Raw genomic sequence first — 23,366 nt, 5'->3', positions numbered from 1 at the left:
GTAGAAAAGATATTAGTCTGAATAAAATATTCTTATAGTGAAGTAAGTTAATTAAATTCCATTTCTGCACACCTTGGGAGGCCAAGGTGGGTGGATCACTTGAGGTCAGGAGTTCAAGACCAGCCTGGCCAACATGGTGAAATCCTGGGTCTACTAAACGTACAAAAATTAGCCAGGCATGATGGCGGGTGCCTGTAACTCCAGCTACCTGGGACGCTGAGGCAGAAGAATAGCTTGAAACAAGGAGGCAGAGGTTACAGTGAGCTGAGATCGTGCCACTGCACTCCAGCCTGGGCAACAGAGTGAGACTGTCTCAAAGGAAAAAAAAAAAAGAAAAATTAAAGCCATTTTTTCAGAGATGCAAACTAGTGTCATTGCTAACGATGGATAAAGGAAAAGAAAATGTTTCTGAGACTTAATAAAATGTAACTAAATCACAGATATCCACACTTTCATTAAGAGGAAAGGTATCCAAGACTCCTGAAACAAAGAGGCATGTTTATTTCTATTTCTTTCCTTGTGGTTGGCATACTACTTTTATTAGCATTCCATAAGAGAAGGCTCACAAAGACAAAGAAGAATCAAGATTGAGCATGAGAAAAGAAAATGGAAGAACAGGATCCTAAACTTTTCCAGAAACGTCTTACTGAGATGATTCTAGTATTATTATTTTTTTAAGTTTCAAAAACACTACAGACAACCTTATGATGAACTATAAAAATAAAAAAATCAGAATAACTAGGAGATATCCGTGATCTCTAATTGTATGGTTTGAAGAATAATTAAATTCTATGAAGTAAACTGCTTCCTTCTGCCCTGTCTATTTAGTTCCCTTAAATATAAACAGTAGAACGATACATCTTTAGGTACAATCTTGCCAAGGGCCATAGAATGTAAAATACATTAGATAACTCAAAGGCAAAAAAATATCCTTAGCATCCTTTCCTGTTAGAAAAACCACACTAAAATGCTGGCACTTCTGAATTTCAACGAGGCTGTAAAAAATAATTTGTATAAAAGTGAAATAAATTGAACTGTAAAAAAGGTCAGACTTCATCATGTCCACTAGGCAATTCTGGGACCCACTTTTGATGTAGTTACAGTGTTCCTGTGTACTGGAAGAGTTTCAACAGAAAAACATCTGTTATGACAAATGGATTAATATTTCTGCTTTGACATGAGGCCTTCCCAAGGAAAAGAATGCCTCAACAGCATTATCGAGATTTTTCTGCTTCACATTTCTAAGACCGTAGACACCTTTAATAGCTGTTTTAAAACTAGTTGCCAAAGATTACAATATTTGTAGACACTCTTTAAATTCATTGACAGTCTCTATTGACATTTGGAAAAAAGATTAGGGTATGCTGAAAATTCTTCGACTAGCATAAGATTTCTGTTAATGAAAAAATCCTAAATCCCTAAGTTTTTTATTCTCACCCTCATTTCTGATGGTTCAATAAAACAGATGTAGGCAGCTATATGTTTAATTCCTTAGGTCGGCATGCCTGCAGTGGTTGGCACTTGGTATATTTCCAGAGTCTTTACCATGTCTTATTATACTGAACAACTCATGGGCCTCAGAATAAATGCTACTCTTACCAATGCAGTTCTCACTTTTTACTTCATACCCTGGGGGACAGATGCATCTGAAGGATCCCTCCAAATTCTGACAGGTACCAGGAGAGCAAGAGCCGGGAAGGGCGACACACTCATTAGTATCTTTAGATAAAAGAAGAGAAAAAATAATTGAAGCATGAGATAACTGTTGTATAGATTTATCTGTCTGCTAAATGATATTAACATGATTTCAACTTGGGTCCTCTGATCTACTGGGTAACCATGAACAAATATTCCCAGAGATATGCTTCTGACATCTTGGATATTTCTTATTTGGCAAGTGTCTAATTTTCTTGATTTGTTTTCTTTGCTTACTTTTCTTGAGACATGGATAGCCTCAAGCTCTGTCCCCAACAAAAACATTGCGTATGAGACATTCCCAATTGTTGGCTTATATCTTATACTAAAATTTTCCATCTTAGCTTATCTTGAACATGTGATCTGATGCTTAAATGAAATGTTAATGACTTCTTAAGTGAAAGGGGAGGAGGTACACATCATCATTTCACGAAACAAAACAGTCTTTATGACTGTTTATTGTTTAGATACTTACCGATACAGTTTTTGCCATCTGGAGTAAGTTCGTAACCTTCGTTACATAGACACTTGAAGGAGCCAATTTCATTAAAACACCGTCCATTTCTGCACACTTGACCAAAAAAGGAACTGCACTCATCTATGTCTGTAAGCAAACAGGAGTCCGTTTTTCAGAAAGGGCTCTTAACATGTATATTGTTTCAAAAGTTGCAACTTAAAAACATACTTATTGGCATGCATTTATAAGAAATCCCACATTACAGTTCCTCATCAACAGAGAAAAATGGCAAATATCATAAAAATCATATAATTAATAGAATCCCATAGATTCCTACTATTTATCAACCACAGATACATTTTTTCTGTTTTGATATTAACATAATTCATGAATTTAGAACCAGATAAAAGTCAAGGCTTAAGGTGAAGCTTTCTATTCTTTCCAATTGAAAAAAATTTCTTTTCCCACAGGCGGAGGGGATATGTGGGATTTAATCTGATTACCTAATTTGCAGATACTTTACCTGGAGCTAAGCTGACCATATTCAGAGAACAAATAAATGAGCTTATTTATTACAGAGAAATCAATGATATTAAAAACACTGAAATTGGTGATATAATATGTAATTTAAAGAAAAAAAGTCTTTATTATTAGGTTTTCATTTAAGCTTAGGGTTGATTACATTTGAGTAATTTCCTGGGTTCTTTGAAGACTGTACTTTGATCATTGCCATGTCCGTATATTTTAGGTCTCCCTGACTGTACAAAGGCTCTGTCAAGAAGGCAGTGGTTGAATAAAATGTCCAATTAGCTTTATTTTTTTTTTTTTCACAATTTCGGATTTTGAAAAATAAAGAAAACAGAGAAGAACTTATGTTGGGTTAAATTAGAAGATGGGGATGAGCTCTGATACAGTCCCACAATGGTAGAAAACCTAAGTTACTTTCACATAGTTTGAAGGATCATGCGAATTACAACACATTATGCTGTAAAGCATCTGTGCAGTTCCTGGCACGTGGTAAACAAGGAATCAACGTTTGTTGTCATTTCTCTTATTCTCTCCTCCAACTACTTCAGGACCCTCTCCCACTGACTACCAGTCTCCATTTCACATTTGAGTGTTGGTGTGGGCCTAAGGCCAAAATCCTGTACTGCACACAGGAGAGATTTCTGAGGGCCATTCTAGGGACCTAGTTGCCATTCATTATTTTTTGTGGGGAAAGGCGTCCTGGCTTCAAAAGCTGATGGAAAATGAAACGTCAAGTCATGACAAGTGCAAGTACCCAGGGGGACTTACCAGGAGGCTACTGGTAGCTGAATGTAAATAATCCAGAATGGATTTATATGAAATACTTGTAGTAACATAGAGACAAAGAAGGGTCTACTTTTGATCTCATTTAGGGAATAAAAATACCCCAAACCATAAATCAATCCCAATATTTTTACTATGATCTGAATGACCTTTTTTCCTGAATTGATTGGTTGATTGACAAAAAGGTTCAAGAGTATATTATCTTGTGATTATTTAGGCAAATACTATGGTTTCAGTAAAATAGAAACTAGTCAATATATATCTTCTGGCACACATTTGCAATTTTAATTTTTTTTTTTGTTATTTGGTTTTGTTTTTTATTTCAGCTCATTGTGTAGAAATAAAATAGAAGCAACAAAGGACTGAATGAAGTACTTACCTAGGCAATCATTGTTATGAGTGAGTTCAAACCCTGGGTAGCACAGACAGTTATAAGATCCAACGGTGTTTTTACAAGTTCCATTTCCACATGGATGCCGCTCACACTCATCAACATCTACAAAGAAACACTGGCTCAAAAATTCAATTTTTAACTAGAAAAAAATAGGCTATTCACCATTCTATGTTTAAACTACTGAATGACTTAGCTTTTCCTCATTCAGTACTAAGAACTCATATCTATTTGAAGAGAATGGGCATGATATAGGGAAAACTGTAAAATTATAAGAAAATAATACAGTTTAACAGGTACTGACTGTACTCAGATAATACTCAGACATAGCCTAAAAGAGCATCCCCCTAGCAGAGATGTATTAATGATCAGGTCTGCTTAATAACTTGAAGTAAAACTGATCTTCTGAAATATTAAAACAATTTGTTTCATTAAGCATTATAAAGACTTACCCAGAAATTTAGATCCTTTAATTTGAGCAGAAAAACAAAGATAAACTTTAGTATACTAAATTTTATGAAGCAATGAAATCTAAATTAAAGTTTATTAGAATTCACTATTAGCCTTCAAAAAAACTGAATTAAGGTAATATTTAGAAAGGTCATCCATAATATGAGAGAGCAGACTCCCCAACTATCAATTCCAGGCTGCTGAAACTCTACCATACCAAAAAAAGGGTGGGGGACTGGTATTGTTCTTTAGGAAGGAAGCTCTTTATAAGGAAGGTCTTACTGAAGAGTCGGAACAACTTTTATCATGGAAGAATTGTTATGAGTGGGCAGATTTTCCCCATATGAATTTCTGAATCATAAATCTCACATTTTTGTTTTGGTAGATCATACTCTCTCTGGATGTATAGAAAAAAGAAGCATGTATAAGCAAACATTCTTAAGAAGGTTATGCAAATAGGACCAGATCCTATATATTCCTTTGTATAAGCATCACCTAGAGAATTTTCCCTGTCATCATGGGAGAAGTCCAAAGAGAGGGCTCGCTTAGGAGGCAATGGATGAAGCTGGAGACATACTCTAGGTAGTCCCTGTTGTATGGACACACCATGAAGGAAATCAGTCCTGCAGTACTGAAATCTGATTTTAATATTAACATAGATAATATCTTGAATACCAAAAGACTAGTTGAATAGCACTAGCCTTTTCTACACTGAGAACATGCTAATTATCAGTAGCCAAGTTTTAAATTTAATTTTCCTCCTTCAAGTGCGAAGCACAGAAAGAAAACTCTTTGGCAGAGGCAGAGCCAATTGCTGACATCAGACTTGAGGGGTTATACTCAGTCCCAGCTTCGTGGCATCCAGCCCGTCTGCCTCAGAAAACTCATTAATCATCAGCTCAGCAAGTACTCACTAAGCACTATTATCACTTGACTACCCATTACATTAGCTACTGGGAATTTTTAAAGTTTGGCTATATTTGCTCCTAAAGCTATTTTTAAGAGATAAAACGCAACATATGTACATAAATTCCATGCATTCAATAATTTGGTTTTTAAAAAGTATGTGTGTATGTGTATAAACCTATTAAGTTTAACGCTGCCACTCTTACTACTACTCTCTTGCATTCCAAAATGGTGTTTGAGTAGAAACATGAAGGTAGAGGCAGCGGGTGCTATGGTAAGTTCCACATAAGCCCGTGTATCTCAGAGTGCATGTCAAGTCATGTGAACATCTTTTGGATAAAAAGTTGTGAATCACTGAACTGAAGAACATATTCTACTATGTCCCTGCTTGCAAATTTTATATTGAATAAAGACAGTTTGACCTAGTTAATTTTTCGCAAGACTGTTTCTGACAGACATAGCAGTTACTCATGGCACTTGATGGAACTGTGATCTGTTCTGGAGTCCCAGCTCCACTTCACTCCCTGGAGCCACATGTCCTTCTTACCCATGCACATGGTCTGGTCCTGAGAAGCCTTAAAGCCATTGTGGCAGATACACTGGTAACTTCCTTGCAGATCAACACACAAGCCATGACTACAAACGTTAGGAATTTCTAAACATTCATTGCGATCTAAAACAAAAAAATTAAAACATATGTTACATGTATCTGATTTTTATTAAGATTTCTTCATTTTTCACAGTTGTGTTTCTCTAACCTGCTATTAATTATTATAGACAGGCTGAAAATGAACCATAACAACAGCTGAATCAAAATAAGCAAGGCTTTAAAGTAGCTGACCCTCTTTTTCTAATCGTGCAATTTTTTATGTTTATTGGCATCTCAAGGATATTATTTTATTTTAGGTCCAATCCTGGGGAAATCTGTTGAAGAGACCTATTTTCTGAAAATAATCTGAAAGATATGGTGAAAAAGGTTCACTATAAATGAACAGATTAAGTGCGAAAATCTTTCCAAAATTATTCTTGAAATATTTTTTGATGGGAAGTCTAAGGACTTTGTGCTCAGTGCCAAAGAATGAGTCAGCCTCTTTCTTACCTACACAGGCCCCACTGGGTGAAAGTTTGAAGCCTGCGGCACATTCACAGCGGTAACTGCCAGGACTATTGATGCAGTCTGCATTCCGCTGGCAAAGATTATCACCATTACTGCACTCATCTATATCTGAAAGAGCAACAATTCAATGTTAAAGAGTCCGTTTTATTATTGTATTAGCATTACATTCATGTCACACTTTGATGATCAACTCTTGAAAAATTATAGAAGAAATAATAAAAATCAGAAACCATCTGAATGCTATTTATGTATACCAAATTATACTGGATAAAGGACATACATTGTTCAGATTACCTTCGCAAACCAACAGCAGGTCATTGTAACTGAATCCTGTAGGGCATTCACAGCGGAAACTGCCAATTTGGTTAATGCACACACCGTTTGCACAAATGCCTGGAATCTCTTTACATTCATCAATGTCTGAAATGGAGCAGATTTGGTCAAGTATATGTTGTTCTGCTTAATATACTTACCATATAACCTTGAATAATGCTACGTGTACCCTGGGATGAGAGCAAATATTCAGTGTTACAAAAAATTATATACTGGCATAGTTTTGTGGTTTATGAAAATAGAAAGAATGATGGAAAAATGTAAGCAGCTAATAAAATATACCAAGTAATTTCAGTGTCAATATAGGAAATGAACTTTCTAGGCAGTCAAGCCCCTTCTTCAGCTACCGTAACTGCTGCTATTCATTTGATTTAAAAAGCTATGTTTTCATCATTGTATGTACTTTGTTTTATCATGTATTCATAATGGAGACTTAAAATTAAATTGCTTAGGACAGGCGTGGTGGCTCATGTCTGTTATCCCAGCGCTTTGGGAGGCTAAGGCAAGTGGATCACCTGAGGTCAGGAGTTCGAGACCAGTCTGACCAACACATGGTGAAACACTGTCTTTACTAAAAATACAAAAAATTAGCTGGCATGGTGGCAGGTGCCTGTAATCTCAGCTACTCGGGAGGCTGAGGCAGAAGAATAACTTGAACTCAGGAGATGGAAGTTGCAGTGAGCTGAGATTGCTCCACTGCACTCCAGCCTGGGCAACAAGAGCAAAACACCATCTCAAAAACCAAACTACATTGCTTACCAAATCTTTGAGGAAGAAAACTAGAGTGAGCAACACAATGTACATTTAGAAGGAATTAATTTATATGAATAATAAGTAAAAAGAGATAACCTAAGAATAAACCAAAAATTAAAAAATGTACTTAGGAAAATAGGAACTAAAGGTTAACATAAGGTAGACTATTTAGAGTCATGTAATACAATTGCATGAAAAGGGAAACTAAAGTTTTAGCGTGGTGGATGTAGCAAATATTAAGATAGTCACATAACCACTATAACCCAGTCACCAGACTATGTTGATGGAATACCATTATTAATACTTGGTTAGAATCTGTAAGTCTGTTATTTTTCTCTTGTCTAACTATATTAGATTGGAATTCTAGATTATTATATTTTGTGGTACACTTGAATTTTAAAAACACAGGATGGATTTTTACAGAATGCTACACATATGTATTAAAACAAACATAATCTGGAAAAACTTACCAACAGCTTTTCCTGTGTGAATGTCAAAGGTGAATCCAGGAATATTTCCACATATGGTTTTAAAGTCAGCTTTAAGATATAAACAAAGCAATGCACTCTTAAATTTCTCAAATTCCTTCAAAGCAACATTTTGTATTACTTTCACAAGTATAGTTCGCATTATTCACAACCAGACATTTTGATTTCAATTATATTTATTTGATAGCAATGCGGGCTTCTGCTAGGTGTGGATCTAGGCCTTCTTTACCATTATTATTATTGTTCTTTCTATTACTCTCATTAACTTTCTACTGCTCTGATATCAGAAGGCAAGTAAATCAATATAAGATTTAAAATGTCTACTTTGATATTTAAATACTCTTTTTCTGTTGATATTCAGAGCTCTAAAAAAGATTCAATTTATAAAGATAAAGAAAATAGGCAAGTAAAAACTTAAAAAGGGATTATAGATTGCACAAAGGTATAGACATGCAAAAATAATGTACAGGGGAAACAGGTAAACCATGAATAATGAATTTACCGTGTCTATTTGTTGAAATGTGAAAACTGAGTCATCAAAAACAATGCATTATGAAACAAAATAGGGACCATAAGAGGTATTCTTACCCATAATTCACCAAATCAATGGGAATTTAAAAGAATTCTGATTTGTAAGATGAAAAATGCTTCTGAAGCTCACAGCTGTACAAGTAAGCAAAACTCCTGAAAACAGTATTATGTAAAACTTGCACTGCATACTAAATTCCAAGTGCTATCAGGTTAGAGATGTTGTATATTTCATCCACCAATATATACCAAGTATTGAGATCAGATAGAAAGACACACAACAGATGCTTAATTTAATGGTTTCTAATTGTCTGGTAACGTATAGATTATAATGTATATGCATCACCTCCCTAACTGTCATTGTAACCATATGAATGAGTCATTGTAATTATTTATTGTTTTTATTTTATACATGAGAAATCAATTTCAGAAAGGATAAATACCCTCCAGGGGGTTACACAATAAGTATTGTAAGAGTTTTAATTTAAACATAGACCTGCTTCTCAACTCTAAGCCTTTTGATTCTTCTCACAAAGAAAGTGTTATTTTAATTCCCCAAATCAATGATCTTCAGTTTGCAACTATGGAGTTTTAAAGTTGAGAATTGTAGGAATGTTTCAATTTACTTTTATGGAACATAATAATGGCAAGATAAGTCTACGAAAATCCATTTAACCAGTGAATCTGAGCCACTGAAACAGGCCTATGTGTTGCTTTTTATCATTTCTCTCTTTAATTTCATTCAATCAACACATTAAATCAAACATTTAAATACATACACTGTAAGCAATATTTGGTAACAAATGCATAATCACTGTTTCTTATTTGGCCTACTGGTTCAACTCTTAGTATCTACAGCTATTAAAAATTGCCACTCTCCAGGTCATAAAAGAACTTGATGGACAGCAATTTTAAGACAAGCATTTTGCTCTTATCTCTATTATCTTTCACTGTTTCTTTCAAAAAAATCTGTCTTGTGAAAAAAAGCAAGACCAAGTAAAGACAAGCTCTATTTTTTGCCTACAAATTTTATTGAGGTCTGAGGAAGAAGATGTAAAAGGCACACTTTGACAATTGATTGCTTTTATGTAAAATCTGTTCATAAAAAAACTTTTTGCATATTTTCCACTCCTGAACTAAAAAAAATCCTTATTGAATTTAGTGTTTTCCAAATATTATATCTTCCATGTCTAGTATAGTGACATACAATAGTTGCTCAATAAATATTTGTTTGATGAATAAATCAATAATTGACAAGCATAGTTGAAGATAATGAGTTTAAATGGACTAATGCTGTAAACTCTAACTCCTCAACAATGGATCTTATTTTCAGAATTCATAACCCTATTCAACATAATGTCTCAGAGGTTATTGTTTGAATCCCAAAAAGGGTCACTTGGGAAACAGCCATATGATGCTCTTGGATATTTTCAGAACTGAGCATCTCTAGTTTTAGCACACATTGACTTTGACTATATTGTTACATATACGGTGTATCACTGACGTGGTGGTCAGCAGATGCATAAGCCGCGTGCTTACCTGTTCCTGGAGTTGGGCATGGTTCACAAGGTTTGTTCCAGGCTTTGCCCACATTATATGTGCAACAGCACATCCTCTTTGTCACATTGAAAGGTAACTCATTCTCACAAGTGGTTCCATTATAGCTTCGGTAGCAAAAGCTTTTTCTCATGTCTACATAAAGAAAAACAAATAAGCTAGCCATTTGTATTAATGAAGAGTTCATATTGAAACCCACCTGTAGACATCAAGCTTTCCTGATGAGCACAACTGTGAAAACTTTCTTAGTCACTTGAAGGTATCTTAAAATAACTCTAAAGAGAAATTATTTTTAGATTAACATCTCTCCTTTATCCTTAAAGGATTTCCCTTATAATTTTGTTGAGAGACAAGGTGAATACATATTTCTCTCTCAAAATCATTTACTTAATTAAAAATATTAAGCATAAAGGTTTAAATGTTCTTTTATTTGTATAATAATGTTCACACTATAAGAATGAAGATGAAAAATTTAAGAATATATAACATTTGAGGAAATTTTCTGCATTAGACTGATGTTTTTTAAAAATAACTGTATATCCAAAGGACAAACATTTGATACTAACCCAGCAGCTTGCAAGGCTCTGAAATACCTCAATTCATGAAGATTTAATTTCCAAACTTCATGAACAATAATGCTGAGGCATAAGTGCTTTACATGTGAGGGTGACAGTTATGCTCTAATTAATCTCAGAGTTCTTTACATACCCATACAGTTGTGGCCTCCATTGACCTGCATGTACTCAGGTGGGCAAATGCAGGTGTAATTTCCCAGGGTGTTATAGCAAGTCCCAGGCCCACATACACCAGGATGTGCAAAACACTCATCGATATCTAGAGTAGGCAAGAATATCCATTTATTAATAATTTTTTTTTCAATGAATTTATATTACTTAGATGACTGGACAAAGCATAGGTGATTCTCGAAATCTCTATATATGGAAAATTTAGAAATAAAGAAAATATCCCAAATGTGCATTTATATAGCACAGATACATCTTTCTTCAAAAGAAAAAAATCCCCATGTTAAAAAATATAAAGCATCAAATGAATTATTCTAAAGTGGCAAAAAAAAATTTCCTTGGCATATATATATGTAATTGCAATTCACATTCTTCAATTGGAATTTCTTTAAAGCCTGCTTTCATCCTGTGTCACTTAGGCTTAAGTTTTAATGCCAACTTGAAAGTGAATGCAGGTTGGGAAAGTCTTCATCTTTGTAGCTTCTTTCAAATTAGTACCTATTCAGAGATTCTTGAAGGAGTGCAGCTGCTGATTGTTCTTCTTATTACAACCTATTTTTCCCAGATGCATTTATCGAACATGTTCCAAAAGAAAAGTTGTAATAGAAATAATTATGCTACATGTTTAATGTTCATTGTTAGAAGGATTCATTCATTTCAGAATTAAATATTGAGATTCTACTGTAAGCTAGAACTTGCAACTGTAATGATGAGTAAGATGTGGACCTTGCCTTCAGAAGCCCCCAGTTTGGTGGTGAGACAGGTCCATAAAAGGATTGAAATACCATGTGGTAAAGTGAGAGGATGGCAGAAAGACGGCAGCTGCATAACCTTTGAACTTTTTCATACCATATAGTCCAGCATTCAAAAATTACTGATCAGTATCAAGTCAGTGGTCGCATTTAAGCTTACCAACTTTCCTACGTAAAATAGAATTCTTATCAATATTTTCACTAACAACTTATTTAGTATTGTAGGTTTTCACACTATCTCATTTTCCCAATTTATGCTTAATTAACCCTCCTAGAAAAATACAGTGAATTACGGCAATGAGCTGTAAACTAATTTGTCTACCATCATACAACTTAGCCACATGGATATGAAAAGAAAAAAGCTATGAACCAGTCTTAATTGAGCCTTTTGTAGAATCTGAGGATGGGCCTTTCCCCCAGGCCTCAGCTGCCATTTTGTTTTAAACAGCATTCAGCATTTTTAGACACCAAATTCATCTCACCTTCACAGATGCGGGTTTCCTCGCTGAGGTAGTAGCCTTGTGGGCACTCACATTGGAAGCTCCCAAAAGTGTTGATACAGTTTCCACCCTGGCAGAGACCTGGTAACTCCTGGCATTCGTCAATGTCTATAAAAGGGGAGACAGTGCACTTACAACAAACACCTTCACAAGGGATGAGTTAATATTAGAGCTTTCAAAAGTATGATCTTGTAGCAATTAGAACACTTCTATGCATCCAAATGAATGCACATTTAGATGGCAGGTTTATTCTGATCAAGTATCTTCTTGGCTTTGTCAGGGAAATTCATTATCCAAGAAAATGAATAAAGTAAGTTGGGGATTATTCAAGTTAGGGGACAATGGGAAAGAGTTTCTCTGCAGAACAGTCAGACATCGCATCACTGCAATCGATCATTACTGCTTGATGAATGTGGTTAACATCCTAGTAATTAATGTCCACCTTAATTTTACTAAATAATCTTGTTTGGGACTGCTCTGACCTAGCTTTTCTAGCAGCTTTTCTCGAAAAGTAACACTTTGCCTTGTTTAAATTTGGGTGACAATGAGATAGCTCACCTTCTAAAATGATTGTGATGGGGTTAGGTCTGAAGCCTTCACCTCCGGGACACAGGGTGTAATATTCAGCTATAAAACAATAGAAAAATAAGAGGTTTGATACTCGTCTCCAAGTGGCTGAGACAATGAGCAAGCATTAAGCAAATGCCAGGCTCAATATACTCATCCTAAGGGGTGTATCCACATTTTTCTTAGTGTCAAATGAGTCACCCCTTCATTAGCTTAGCTCTTTTTACCTTCTTCTCTCAGGTACTACCTTGTTCAACAACAATTAGCAAGAGCTCCAGTTCATCATCTATACCACCACTCTTTCACTGTTGCTCATCCTCCTGTTCTTCCTTCTCTTTCATTGGTGAGATTCCAGGAGCCAACATGGAAATTCTTTCTTTGCTTTCATGCGAATTTAAATTACCATATTTTACATAAAAAGATCGTACTTCATTAATCACATACACAGAATAACACTAACAAGTTGTTTTTAATTAAAGAAAAAAACTCCCTCACAACTTTTTTAGCTAGTAAATTAAGACTACAGAATACAGGTTTCGGTTCATGTTCATATCAGAACAGATGTTTCAATTTAAGGCATTCTATAAATACTTCTAGAATACAACACACCTATGAAGCTGAACTCAATAACCTTTGAGAAGAATCAGGAATGCACTTTATCTGTGATATCATGGAGAACTGATATTACTACTATTCATACCTGATTATGTTTAAAAGTTATTTTTTAAACATATGACAAAACACAGAAAGAGAGGAATTCAAGTCCTTTAACACTCTTGGCTGGTTTTGGTGTGATCACTGAAAGTTGTCCAAATTCAATTTTTTTGTTTTGTCCTCACTAAACTCTCCTCACTCCCAGCTCAGGAATAAAATGGCAACACATCTTTAGACACCAGTTGGTTTTCTTCCTCTTCTTCAGCTTTGTACTTACTGCTATTGACAGGAGGGCAGGTCTCACAGGGGTTTCCCCAGGCCTTTCCCAGAGAGCAGCAGCATGAAGAGCGACTGACGCCCACCCCAATCTCGGTGTTGCAAGACAGACTTCCATCTCCTCGAGGTCCAAACTTCAGGTAGCAGTTGCCCACGCGGTTGTCTGCAGAGCAACAAAGGAGCATACAATTGCCCTTGCTTACACAGTAAGGACTCCATTTTAGGGAAAAGTCACTCAAAGGATTAAATTCAAATTTTGTACTTTAACACGAAAAGTTCCTTTTAATCCTTAGTACCAAGCAATCTCTCGCTTTAAGCTTTTTCAAGATTGAGTCAGAAGAAGCCAATTATGGCAGACTTTCCTATGTTTAGAAATCCACATAGACCATTTTTCCTATACTCATGAAATGGACAAGATAGTAAGAAATTTATCATTTGGGACATACTGGACCTCCAACAATATGAAGGTAATAAATTTTTTTGTATAATTAATCTATATCATGAGTTTATCCAATGGCATAGTTTCAACCTGCATAGCTTACTTTGTAGGTTTTAGAAAAGATAGCCTGTAACGAATTTAGAGAAGGTATTTCAGGGATCAACTAATTTAAGGCTTTTCTTTGTTTATCTCTACAGTTATCATTCAGATCACTCCATTGAGTCTATGGGTTTAAATACTACTTTTTTGTAGAAAACTCTCAAATTTATGGTTCTGTATCTTGTCTCTCCCCTGAATTCTAGACGCTTCTTCCAATTGCCTATTTCATTTCTTCTCTACAACATCTAATAATTATTTCAAAGTCAACACATCTAGAATCAAACTGTTGATACTTTTTCCTCCACATACAAAATCTGCTGTCTTCTGTCCCAGTCTTCCACATTTTCAATGAAAGGAAATTCATTTTTTTTTTCAGTTGCACAGGCCCTAAGTTTTGACATTGTTTTTGGCATCTTACACATCATTTTTGATTCCTTATTCAACCTGGTAATAAGGGCTGTCTACTCAACCTTCAAAACATATCTGGAATCTGTCTATTTACCACTGCCTCCATCATTACAATCTTTTCTTTTTTTGATCACTACAAACTGAGTTCCAGCTACCATCATCACCTTTTACCCAGTCTAACGTAATAGCTTTCTAACTCTTTTCTCAACTTCCATTACTGAGTAAAGTACAGTCTATTTTTCCCTCCATAAGCCAGAGTTACCCTTCAATAGCATTACCTTAGGTAAGTCAGGCCACCTCCAATAGCTTCTCTTCTCAACTGGAATAAAATCTAGAGTTCTTAGCAGTCTACAATGTAATTTTTACCCCTGGCCACACATTAGAATCATTTGGGCTTTTTTAAAAACCTTTTTTCTTTTTTTTTCTCAGTTTTTTGCATTTTGTTTTTGCTGCTGAATCCTGGATGCAGAGAAATAAGTTAACTCATGGTCCCCCTCCTAGTTAGATTTACTTATTCTGGATTTATTCATCCGTTCTCTCTCTCTCTCTCTCCCTCCCCTTTCTCTTTTATTCTTATTCTTCATTCCCATTCTCCTTCCCTACCAGATCATCTCCAAATGTATTTAATGTTGCTATTTTTTACATGTGTTCTTGCAAAATAAATATTTTTTTGTTTTAATGTGTTCATTTTAAGTTTACATAAATGTCTTTTGCCATACATCTTATTTCATAACGTTTCCAGTCATGCTTGTTCTGTGAACATCCAGTCTGTTAACTCCATGGTGTATAATTGCCTTAAAAAAAAACCCTCTTCTCAAAAATCATTTTTCAAACCCTGTGACCACAAAAAATGCTGCAATGAGCATCATATATATGTCTCTGTATGGGCCTAGGAGTTAATTCCATTGGCATATAGAGCCACAGAACAAATTGTTGATTCATAGGGTTTGCCTATATTTAGCCTTCAGTCAGGAAAAATAGTTAGCATTTACCAAATGCATCCAATGAATTCTTTAGTTTTTTATATTTTTAAAGCCATTTAAAAAATAATTTACAGAAGAATAAAGGTATAGTGAAAACAACTTTATTAGCAATATTAAGAATTTAATCACAGCTAGCTCAAATTTTTATTCTATATTTTCTTGGTTTTGAAGATATACTACTGAAAACGATCTTCTGAATGCAACTAATTGCTTATCAACTGTCATTCATGAACTTGGAATATATCCATTTTGTAAAAACCGATTCCAGATTTCAAACACGTCTCTAATAGGTTCTAGCTTATCATTATTTCTGGTTCTTCTTGTTCTGGCATCATACAAATGCAATACCCAAAGACATTTTTGAAATTATTAACAGTTCATGATTATGTTCATGAGAGGACAGCCATCTTCTTTCCTCCACAAATAGGAAGTGTTTTCATTTTTAGATTTATTGACACCATTTAGAACAATCAATCCAATTAATTTATTTCTACGCCACATATTTCTTCCCAATAACCTTTTAGACACACCTGCCTTTATCTTTGTCTACTGATAAATCATGTCAATTAAATTTTGGCATAGAAACGTCATGAAATATGAAAAAATCCACAAATCCGGGATGCTTCAGGTTCTTGTTGTCAAATATCGTGGGCTGAAGTTCTTTCTAGTGACTAAGTGGATGAAAATACCATATTTCCTGTGTCTACAGAAATACACTGTCCATTCACTTGTTGATTCTGAAGTTTGAAAAGTTTCACCTGGGACATTGGTCTCTGAAAACACTTAGTCTGGGATTGTGCTTAGATGATTCATTTCACCATCACCTTTAGAATCTAGACAAAAGAGCTGCTCTTTGTCTCTTTGCAGTCATCTGACTCAACTGACAACTGTAAAATATTTTCCACTGTTTTTTTTTCTCTTTGTCAAAAATTATGGCCAGAAAGCCAAGACTTCTAAATTCTCAACTGTGTTTAGAAACTGCTAAAAGAAGATTTCAAGTAAGGTGTCTCCAGTCTTGCCTTGTACTTTCCTGAAAAATGATGTAATCCTTAGGGCGAAATAGTAAGAAAACTGAAGGCTGATGCAACAGTGACATCTTATTTCACTAATGCATGGTCCTTCTAGGTGATGTCATAATTCTCCACTTATTATTATTATTTTATTCTGTTTGTTGTATCCATTGGCAATAACAGTGAACCCTGACAAAATAACATCTAGGATGACAAAATGTCAAAATGTTTCAAGACAAAGGAAAAATAAGATCTCTTAACATTTTATAACGTATCAGACTTATGAAAGGGCCCAATGGACTCTTAGGGTATTTGTGAGATGGGATGAATCTTTCTTTCTTGAAAGACAATGAAGAATGAATGAAAGCAATAAAGTTTCAATCCATACAGATAGACTTGCTCCAAAAAGAAACTCAAAAACTAAAATTGACTTTACATTGACGTCGGTATACTGTTATGCAAGCATATTCTCTGCAAGACTGCCCTGGTCTACACTTCTGCCAGCAGAATGAATGCTCCGCAAGGCCCATGTCTCCATCAATACTTCACATTATCCAGGTTTCCTAATTTTTGCCAGTATGTGAGGTGTAAAGTGGTATTTATAATGGTTTTAACTGGATTTCTTATTCCTAATAATTTGGGGCATTTGTTTGCTTACATTTGTTAATGTTTAGACTATTCTCTTTTATGAGTTGCCTGTTCACCATCTTTGTTCCAAAGAAATTTTTAAGAAATATTGAGACCCCAGTGAGTCAGAATTTCTGGGGGTATAACAGGCATAATATGTTTTCCAGGTTCTAAATGGAGTTTACTATGTAGCCTGGGTTGAGAATCATTTTGTAATCTGGGCGACTGGTCTCTGATTCCTCTCCTCATCCCTGTCCCCTTCACTCACTCCTCTCTTGCTACGCGTAGCCTTTTGCTGTGTCTCTAACGCCAGTCTTCTCCTGCCACAGGCCCTTTGCACTGACTGCTCCTTTTAACTGGAGGCTTCCCTCACAGGTCCAGTTGACTTGTCCTCTCCTTAGAGGTTCTGACTCCCCCATCCCTAGTATAACATGGCACTTCTCCAACCACTTCCAGTGTCAATTCTGTTTGTTCTTGCTTTATCTGCCTACTACCAGAATGTAAACACAAAAGCAGGGTATGTGCTTGTTCTGTTCACTGTTGCAGCCCCAGACCTTAGACAGAAGGCACTCCATTTTTACCAAATGAATTATTTTGAATGGAAAATACAGAGCTTGCAGTAACCATAAATGATACGTAGAAATATTCACCACAACTTGAAAACAGTATGTAAGTTGCGTATAAATTACAGCAGCAAATATTCCTTCCATTTGCTGCAAGCCCCAAAACTGACACTGAAGACAGTAGGCAGATTTCTACACAAGCAAGGAATTCTCCACCTCTCCCCCCACTTTTTAATGGATATTCTCAGAAAATTCTCCAGACCATTTCCTTCTCTAGGGAAACACAGAAATAAGGCAGATGGTAAAAGCTGGACAATTAAGATCAGAGGTGCTGACTACAGATTCTGAATCCTCCTCCTACTCCCTGTCATCTCCCAACTTCTTCTGCTCCAATAGTTTGGCTCATGAAATCCCTCTCTCTAATTCCTTGCTTCTCATCACTTCATTTACTTCACTATATGACCCTTTCAGTAGGCAGAAGAAATGGATATTCCAATAACTAATACACCACTTTGGGTTACCCTGGCCAAACACTGAACAACAAGCCAGGCAGCAACCTGGACCACTGCCTTAGCTCTGCCATTTTCAAGCTCTGAGACATTGAACAAATTATTGCATTTCTCTGTGCCTTGGTTCTCATGTATGTGAGAGGAGGAAGGTGGAGCAGATGATTTGGAAGAGAAACACAATAAAGGTGACCATACAATGTTTTGTTTTTAAGTTAATTGTAGCAAACACTCAACACAGTTCATTACCAAGAGAGTTTGAATATTCAATTCTATAATGCTACTTGTTTGTTTCATATAGCTTTACTTACCAACACAACCCACACCAGTTGGGTTCAGCTGAAAATCAGGTGGGCAGTTACACTCATAGCGACCAGGTGTGTTGACACATAGGCCATTGACACAGTTTATGGGATCTGCACACTCATCAATATCTAGGAGAAGCATTTAAAATGCCCAGGTTACCATTTTTACTTTTTCTATGCATACTGTTGTTCCAAAGAATTTGGTGGAATTTTTGCAAGTTAGTAAATTAAAGATCACTAGGAAAGACTCAACACAATAAAATAAAAGCAGAGAATGTGATTGTTCTGTTCAGTTTTGCAGCTCCAGCCCTTAGACAGAAGGCCTTTACCAAATGAATTATTTTGAATGGAAAATGCAGCACCTGGAGTAGTCATAAATGATAATTAAAAGTATTTTCCAAAGCTTGAAAACAGTACATAGGATGTGTATAAATCAGATCTTAAGTTTTTGTATATACCTAAAACAGGTTCCACATTCAAGCACACAGTATTTATGACATCATTTAATATCCTTAATAAATACATTGTAATTAATCAAAATTTGCAATTCTGAGGAAGGAAAAATGTCACTATTTGCTTAATAAAAATCACGTATATACATATGTATATATATACATATATGTGAACATGTAGATAGACAGAGACATTTTACTAGTTTTTTGTCAGACAGTTAATATTAACAATTATATAGATAACAATTTAATATCATTTACATAAAAATGGACCAATTCCATAGCTACAAACCAATGTAGCTGAATATAATTTTCTTTTTCAGAAAAATGTGTAACCTAATGCATAGATTAACTAAGCAGAAATCTCAGAATGTTTATGCTTAGCACAGAATATTCATTTCAATGAATCGGAACACAACTTAGCCCTTAACTGGCTATACCTGTACAGTTCCCGCCTGTTCTGTCCAATTCATAACCATCATCGCAGATACAGTGAAACATTCCGGGCAGGTTATTACATGTTCCAAAGACACAAATATTCTGGAAGGAGCATTCATCAATATCTGAAGATTTAAAAAATAGTAATCTCTTATTTATAAAGACATTAAAAAATTTTAATGTAATGTATAACATTAGTGCATTTTTCTACCCCCTCAGATGTTTTTATTCAGTAACACAGTTTTTTAAATTAGGTAGATAAATGTAAAGAGCAAGCAACTAATGTTCGTCTATGTAACCAAGATATAAAAGAAATATTATTTTCTTGGTAAAATGAGTGTCCAGTATCTTAAATTACTTGGATATACAATACATTTAAATAGAGTTGGCTCATGGCATACAAAATACAAAAATTATATATAAACACGTCAAATAAATAAAATTATAAAAAACAATAAAAGCAAATTCAAAGATTCTAGCTAGTGCAAACAGCAGATGCTTTATGGTTGATAAATGTTTTATATTATGATAAAAGAAAAATATGTAACTATTTTTAAATATTGGAGACATTAAAATAAGTTTAACGTTTTAGTTTTTACTTTATGTTGCAATCTTATCTGTTATTATAGAGCAGAGAAGAAATTTCTTCCCTAATTTCATGTTAATCAGATGGTTCATTTCCCCCATATTCTAATAAATTTCATTAAAATATCTCTATTCAATTGGACTAAAAATTTATTTATGAAAAATTTATGATAGTCTTCCATGAGGCTTTAACTCAAAGCTAATAAATATGAAGTTACCACTCTTCACTCAGGCGAAAATAACTGTGTACGTATAGCTGTGAAAACAATCTGAATTTCTACTCTTAAAAAGAGGACAGGCATTTTGTATATAAATTGCCTAACACTCTGAGAATACAGACCAGGTATGTTATTTTAGTCTAGACTAGACAAATCATCCTAAACTGCCATCATCAGACAGTTAAATCTTAACTCCAATAAGACTTCTGGTCATTCATTATAGATAAAATATTGGTTTCAACTATCTTAGATTTAAGGTATGGTTCCAATCATGTTTAAAGTTTGCAAAGGTGTCTTTTTTTTTGTGCTGGGGTAAAGAAGTTATTCCCTTTATATAAATGAATAAAAACTCTTCAAGCTAGATTACAGTTGAATTGTGTTAATCTATACTCAAAAAGGGAATTGTACTATCAGCCTTCTGAGTATACATTTTTTTTTCCAGACAGGTGCTTGCTCTGTTGCACAGGCTGGAGTGGCATGATCATGGCTCACTGCAGCCACAAACTTCTGGGCTCAAGCAATGCTTCCGCTTCAGCCTTCCAGGTAGCTGGGACTATAGGCAAACACCATCACACCTAGCTAATTTTTAAAAATTGTGAAGAGACAGGGTCTCCCTATGTGGCCCAGAATGGTCTCAAGCTGCTAGGCTCAAGTGATCCTCCCTCCTCGACTTTAAAAAGTGCTGGATAGACAGGTGTGAGCCACCATTCCCGACCCATTTTACTTTTAAATGAAATTTATTAGAAATTTCTTCCACCTAAATATTGTAATAGTTGCATAAAAAGAGGTAGTTTAAAAGATTACTATATTCAATAATTCAAATAATCCAGAAGACAAAATAGCAAAACAATTACTCAAAAATGTTTCCATCTAGAAAAAATAATTTAAGAACATTTGACATTTTTATATACCTATTCAGACAGTGAAGCTAAAACAATTTGTATACATCAGAAAAATTTACCATCAACAGTTTTAAAATACTTTTCTAATGTTAAGAATAAAAAAAACGCTAAAAATTTATCATTTTTTGACTTTATGATAAGGTTGAAATGTAATTTTTAGACAGTATTAATGGATCCTGAACAATGAATTATAAGAAAATTAGCACTCATATATCCTTCCAACTCCTTATTTTCATTTACATCATTTTCACTTTTTCAATGTCTATGGCAGTTTATCGTAATTTCCACAGTGTTTAGTACTAATTATTTACTTAAAGGGATCAATAATAGTTTTATTACAACTTCTCCATTTGTTTCTTGATTGGCTGTGTTTCATTGGTAATTTTCTTCCTGAGTTATGTGTAAGAAAATGCTTATTCTTTTTATAATTAAGTATATTTTTCTTCAGTCACATTTCCTCAGAATTTTGTGGTCACTGATCTGATGTCTTTTGGTATTGAATTTTTTCTCTTTAGCTCATAAACTGCATTTTCTATCTGAAGTCTTCAATCCTTCTCTATGACCGAAGTTGACAAATACAATAAATCTAAGTCTTGGCCTTACAATTTGGCCTTTGTATATTTAATTCTTTGTTCGTCTTCAGGAAAGTGGTTGTTTAGTACTTTTTTCTGGTTGATTTTTTGGGCTGTCTTCAGAGACACCAATTATACTGATGGTTATAGTTTTTGTCTTTTCTTTAACTGTTAATTTCTCTTTCCTCCTTTTTTTCACTGTTATTTCAGGCCCTTTCTCTATTCTGCAATTATATTTTCAGCTGTGTGTCTTCTGTTTTTTGCCGTTTTTATTTAATAGTTCTCTTATTTGCTGTAGCCCCATTTCTTATTTCCCTTGATTCTATAATAATCTCTATTTCACTCTATAGCTTTTATAATCTCCATAAACGTGGTGAATTATGTTTATGTTTTTACTAAGGTCATATATAGCATAAAGTACTTAGGGAAAATCTGTTTTATTTCCTGAGTAGTTTTCTTCCATCATGGGTTGGTTCTTTGGCTGTTTTTCTTCCTTTTGTTTTCATAGGATGCCTGCATAGTTGCTACTGTTTATTTTTCAGCTTGTATGCACACTACTTGGACTGCTCGTTCAAAAGCTGCTTTTTACTTTAGTAGCGTTTAAACAACATCTCTTGACATCTTTCCTTCCTAATCAGAGCTTTGTTTGGAAGACAGCTGGTTTGGGTGTCATTAAAGATGTATTCGGTCACCCAAAGTTTCATAAGGTGAGGGGAGAGAAGACAGGCTGGGGAGAGCTCCCCTGGGCTCTATGTTCTCTTTGTTGATGAACTTGGCCTTTGCTCTCCCTTTGGAAATTACACAAAATGGTCTGTGTGTAGGTCTGTTTCATTTAATAAAGTCCTCTATCATGTCCCTGCGGAGGTTCCTCCAGGTTTTACAGTCCCCCATTTTGGTGGAGACTACTGGGAAATGGTCAACTTCAAGAATTTTTTGAGAAATTCTGAGACTTTGTGGTGAGAAGTGGATGCTCAGTAGAAAATGTTCATCAGAGGGGCACAGATTTAGAGTAAGATAAGTAGACAATAAGGGATTAAATTAGTAAATTCAGGAGAAACTGTCCAGATGAGCCAGACCTTGTGGGAAGAGAGGAGAGAAAAACAAGGAGATTGGGCATTTTTTGGATCTCAAAAGTTGGTGTTCAGCTGAACGGAGCAGAGGGTCCAACTGAGGATGAACTACAGGTGTGCCAACCCTCAGCTGCCCTGTCAGTCAGGAGTTTCTGTGGTAATGACGTATGAGAAACCAGATGTGAAGGAAGTAGAGTAAACAGTAACTATTTAGCACCACCTTGAGGGAGAGGGAGGTTCTGAAAGGGCCTATGTCACCCATAAAGTAATACAATTAGGAAAGAAAAATCCTGAGTATAAAGAATTTATGTTGGTGAAAGTGGCTATTGCTGACCAGTTCCTTCTCCCACTACCTCTTGTAGATAATAAATCATGTCATTCCACATTTACATTGACTCACATTCTCTACTAATTCCACCACTAAGCTACAGTGCTTAGAAGAAACCAGGCCTAGAAAAAAAAGGAACTCATCCTAGAGTCGCCTTGTATAAAACGGATTCTGCCCAATCTCACGGGTCAATGTAGAAGCAGGAATGCTTTCAGTTTCTAACGTGGTCTTCCCTAGGGCCAACTGTTCATCCCCTTGTTCTGAGTTTCTCCAAACTGGTAGCTATTTCTGGAGAAATTCATCATCTTTTGGCTCTCTTCCTTTAGGGCCACTTCTGATGGTGGAGCTGAGTTAGGCTCTATTCTGAACCATAGCAGGTTGTA

General features: G+C 35.2%; 1 protein-coding gene across 3 annotated transcripts in view; it reads right to left on the bottom strand.

Annotated features, from left to right (window-relative positions):
* FBN2 (fibrillin 2) overlaps positions 1-23,366 on the bottom strand; it is a 270,327-nt gene that overhangs the window by 34,316 nt on the left and 212,645 nt on the right. For all 3 annotated transcript variants that reach the window (XM_035290955.3, XM_035290956.3, XM_078365811.1), the window contains 14 exons: positions 19,311-19,433; positions 18,425-18,547; positions 13,480-13,641; positions 12,540-12,608; positions 11,964-12,089; positions 10,695-10,820; positions 9,969-10,121; positions 7,884-7,952; positions 6,622-6,747; positions 6,310-6,435; positions 5,758-5,883; positions 3,843-3,959; positions 2,171-2,299; positions 1,600-1,719 (listed from right to left, as the gene is read on the bottom strand). In XM_035290955.3, coding sequence (XP_035146846.2) covers positions 1,600-1,719; positions 2,171-2,299; positions 3,843-3,959; positions 5,758-5,883; positions 6,310-6,435; positions 6,622-6,747; positions 7,884-7,952; positions 9,969-10,121; positions 10,695-10,820; positions 11,964-12,089; positions 12,540-12,608; positions 13,480-13,641; positions 18,425-18,547; positions 19,311-19,433 — 1,695 coding nt within the window. The remainder of the gene's footprint in view (positions 1-1,599; positions 1,720-2,170; positions 2,300-3,842; positions 3,960-5,757; positions 5,884-6,309; positions 6,436-6,621; positions 6,748-7,883; positions 7,953-9,968; positions 10,122-10,694; positions 10,821-11,963; positions 12,090-12,539; positions 12,609-13,479; positions 13,642-18,424; positions 18,548-19,310; positions 19,434-23,366) is intronic.

Source organism: Callithrix jacchus, chromosome 2 (genome assembly GCF_049354715.1).
Source record: "Callithrix jacchus isolate 240 chromosome 2, calJac240_pri, whole genome shotgun sequence".
NCBI lineage: Eukaryota > Metazoa > Chordata > Mammalia > Primates > Cebidae > Callithrix > Callithrix jacchus.
Note: the sequence above shows the minus strand (reverse complement) of the source record. Positions and strands in the feature narration are given on the sequence as shown.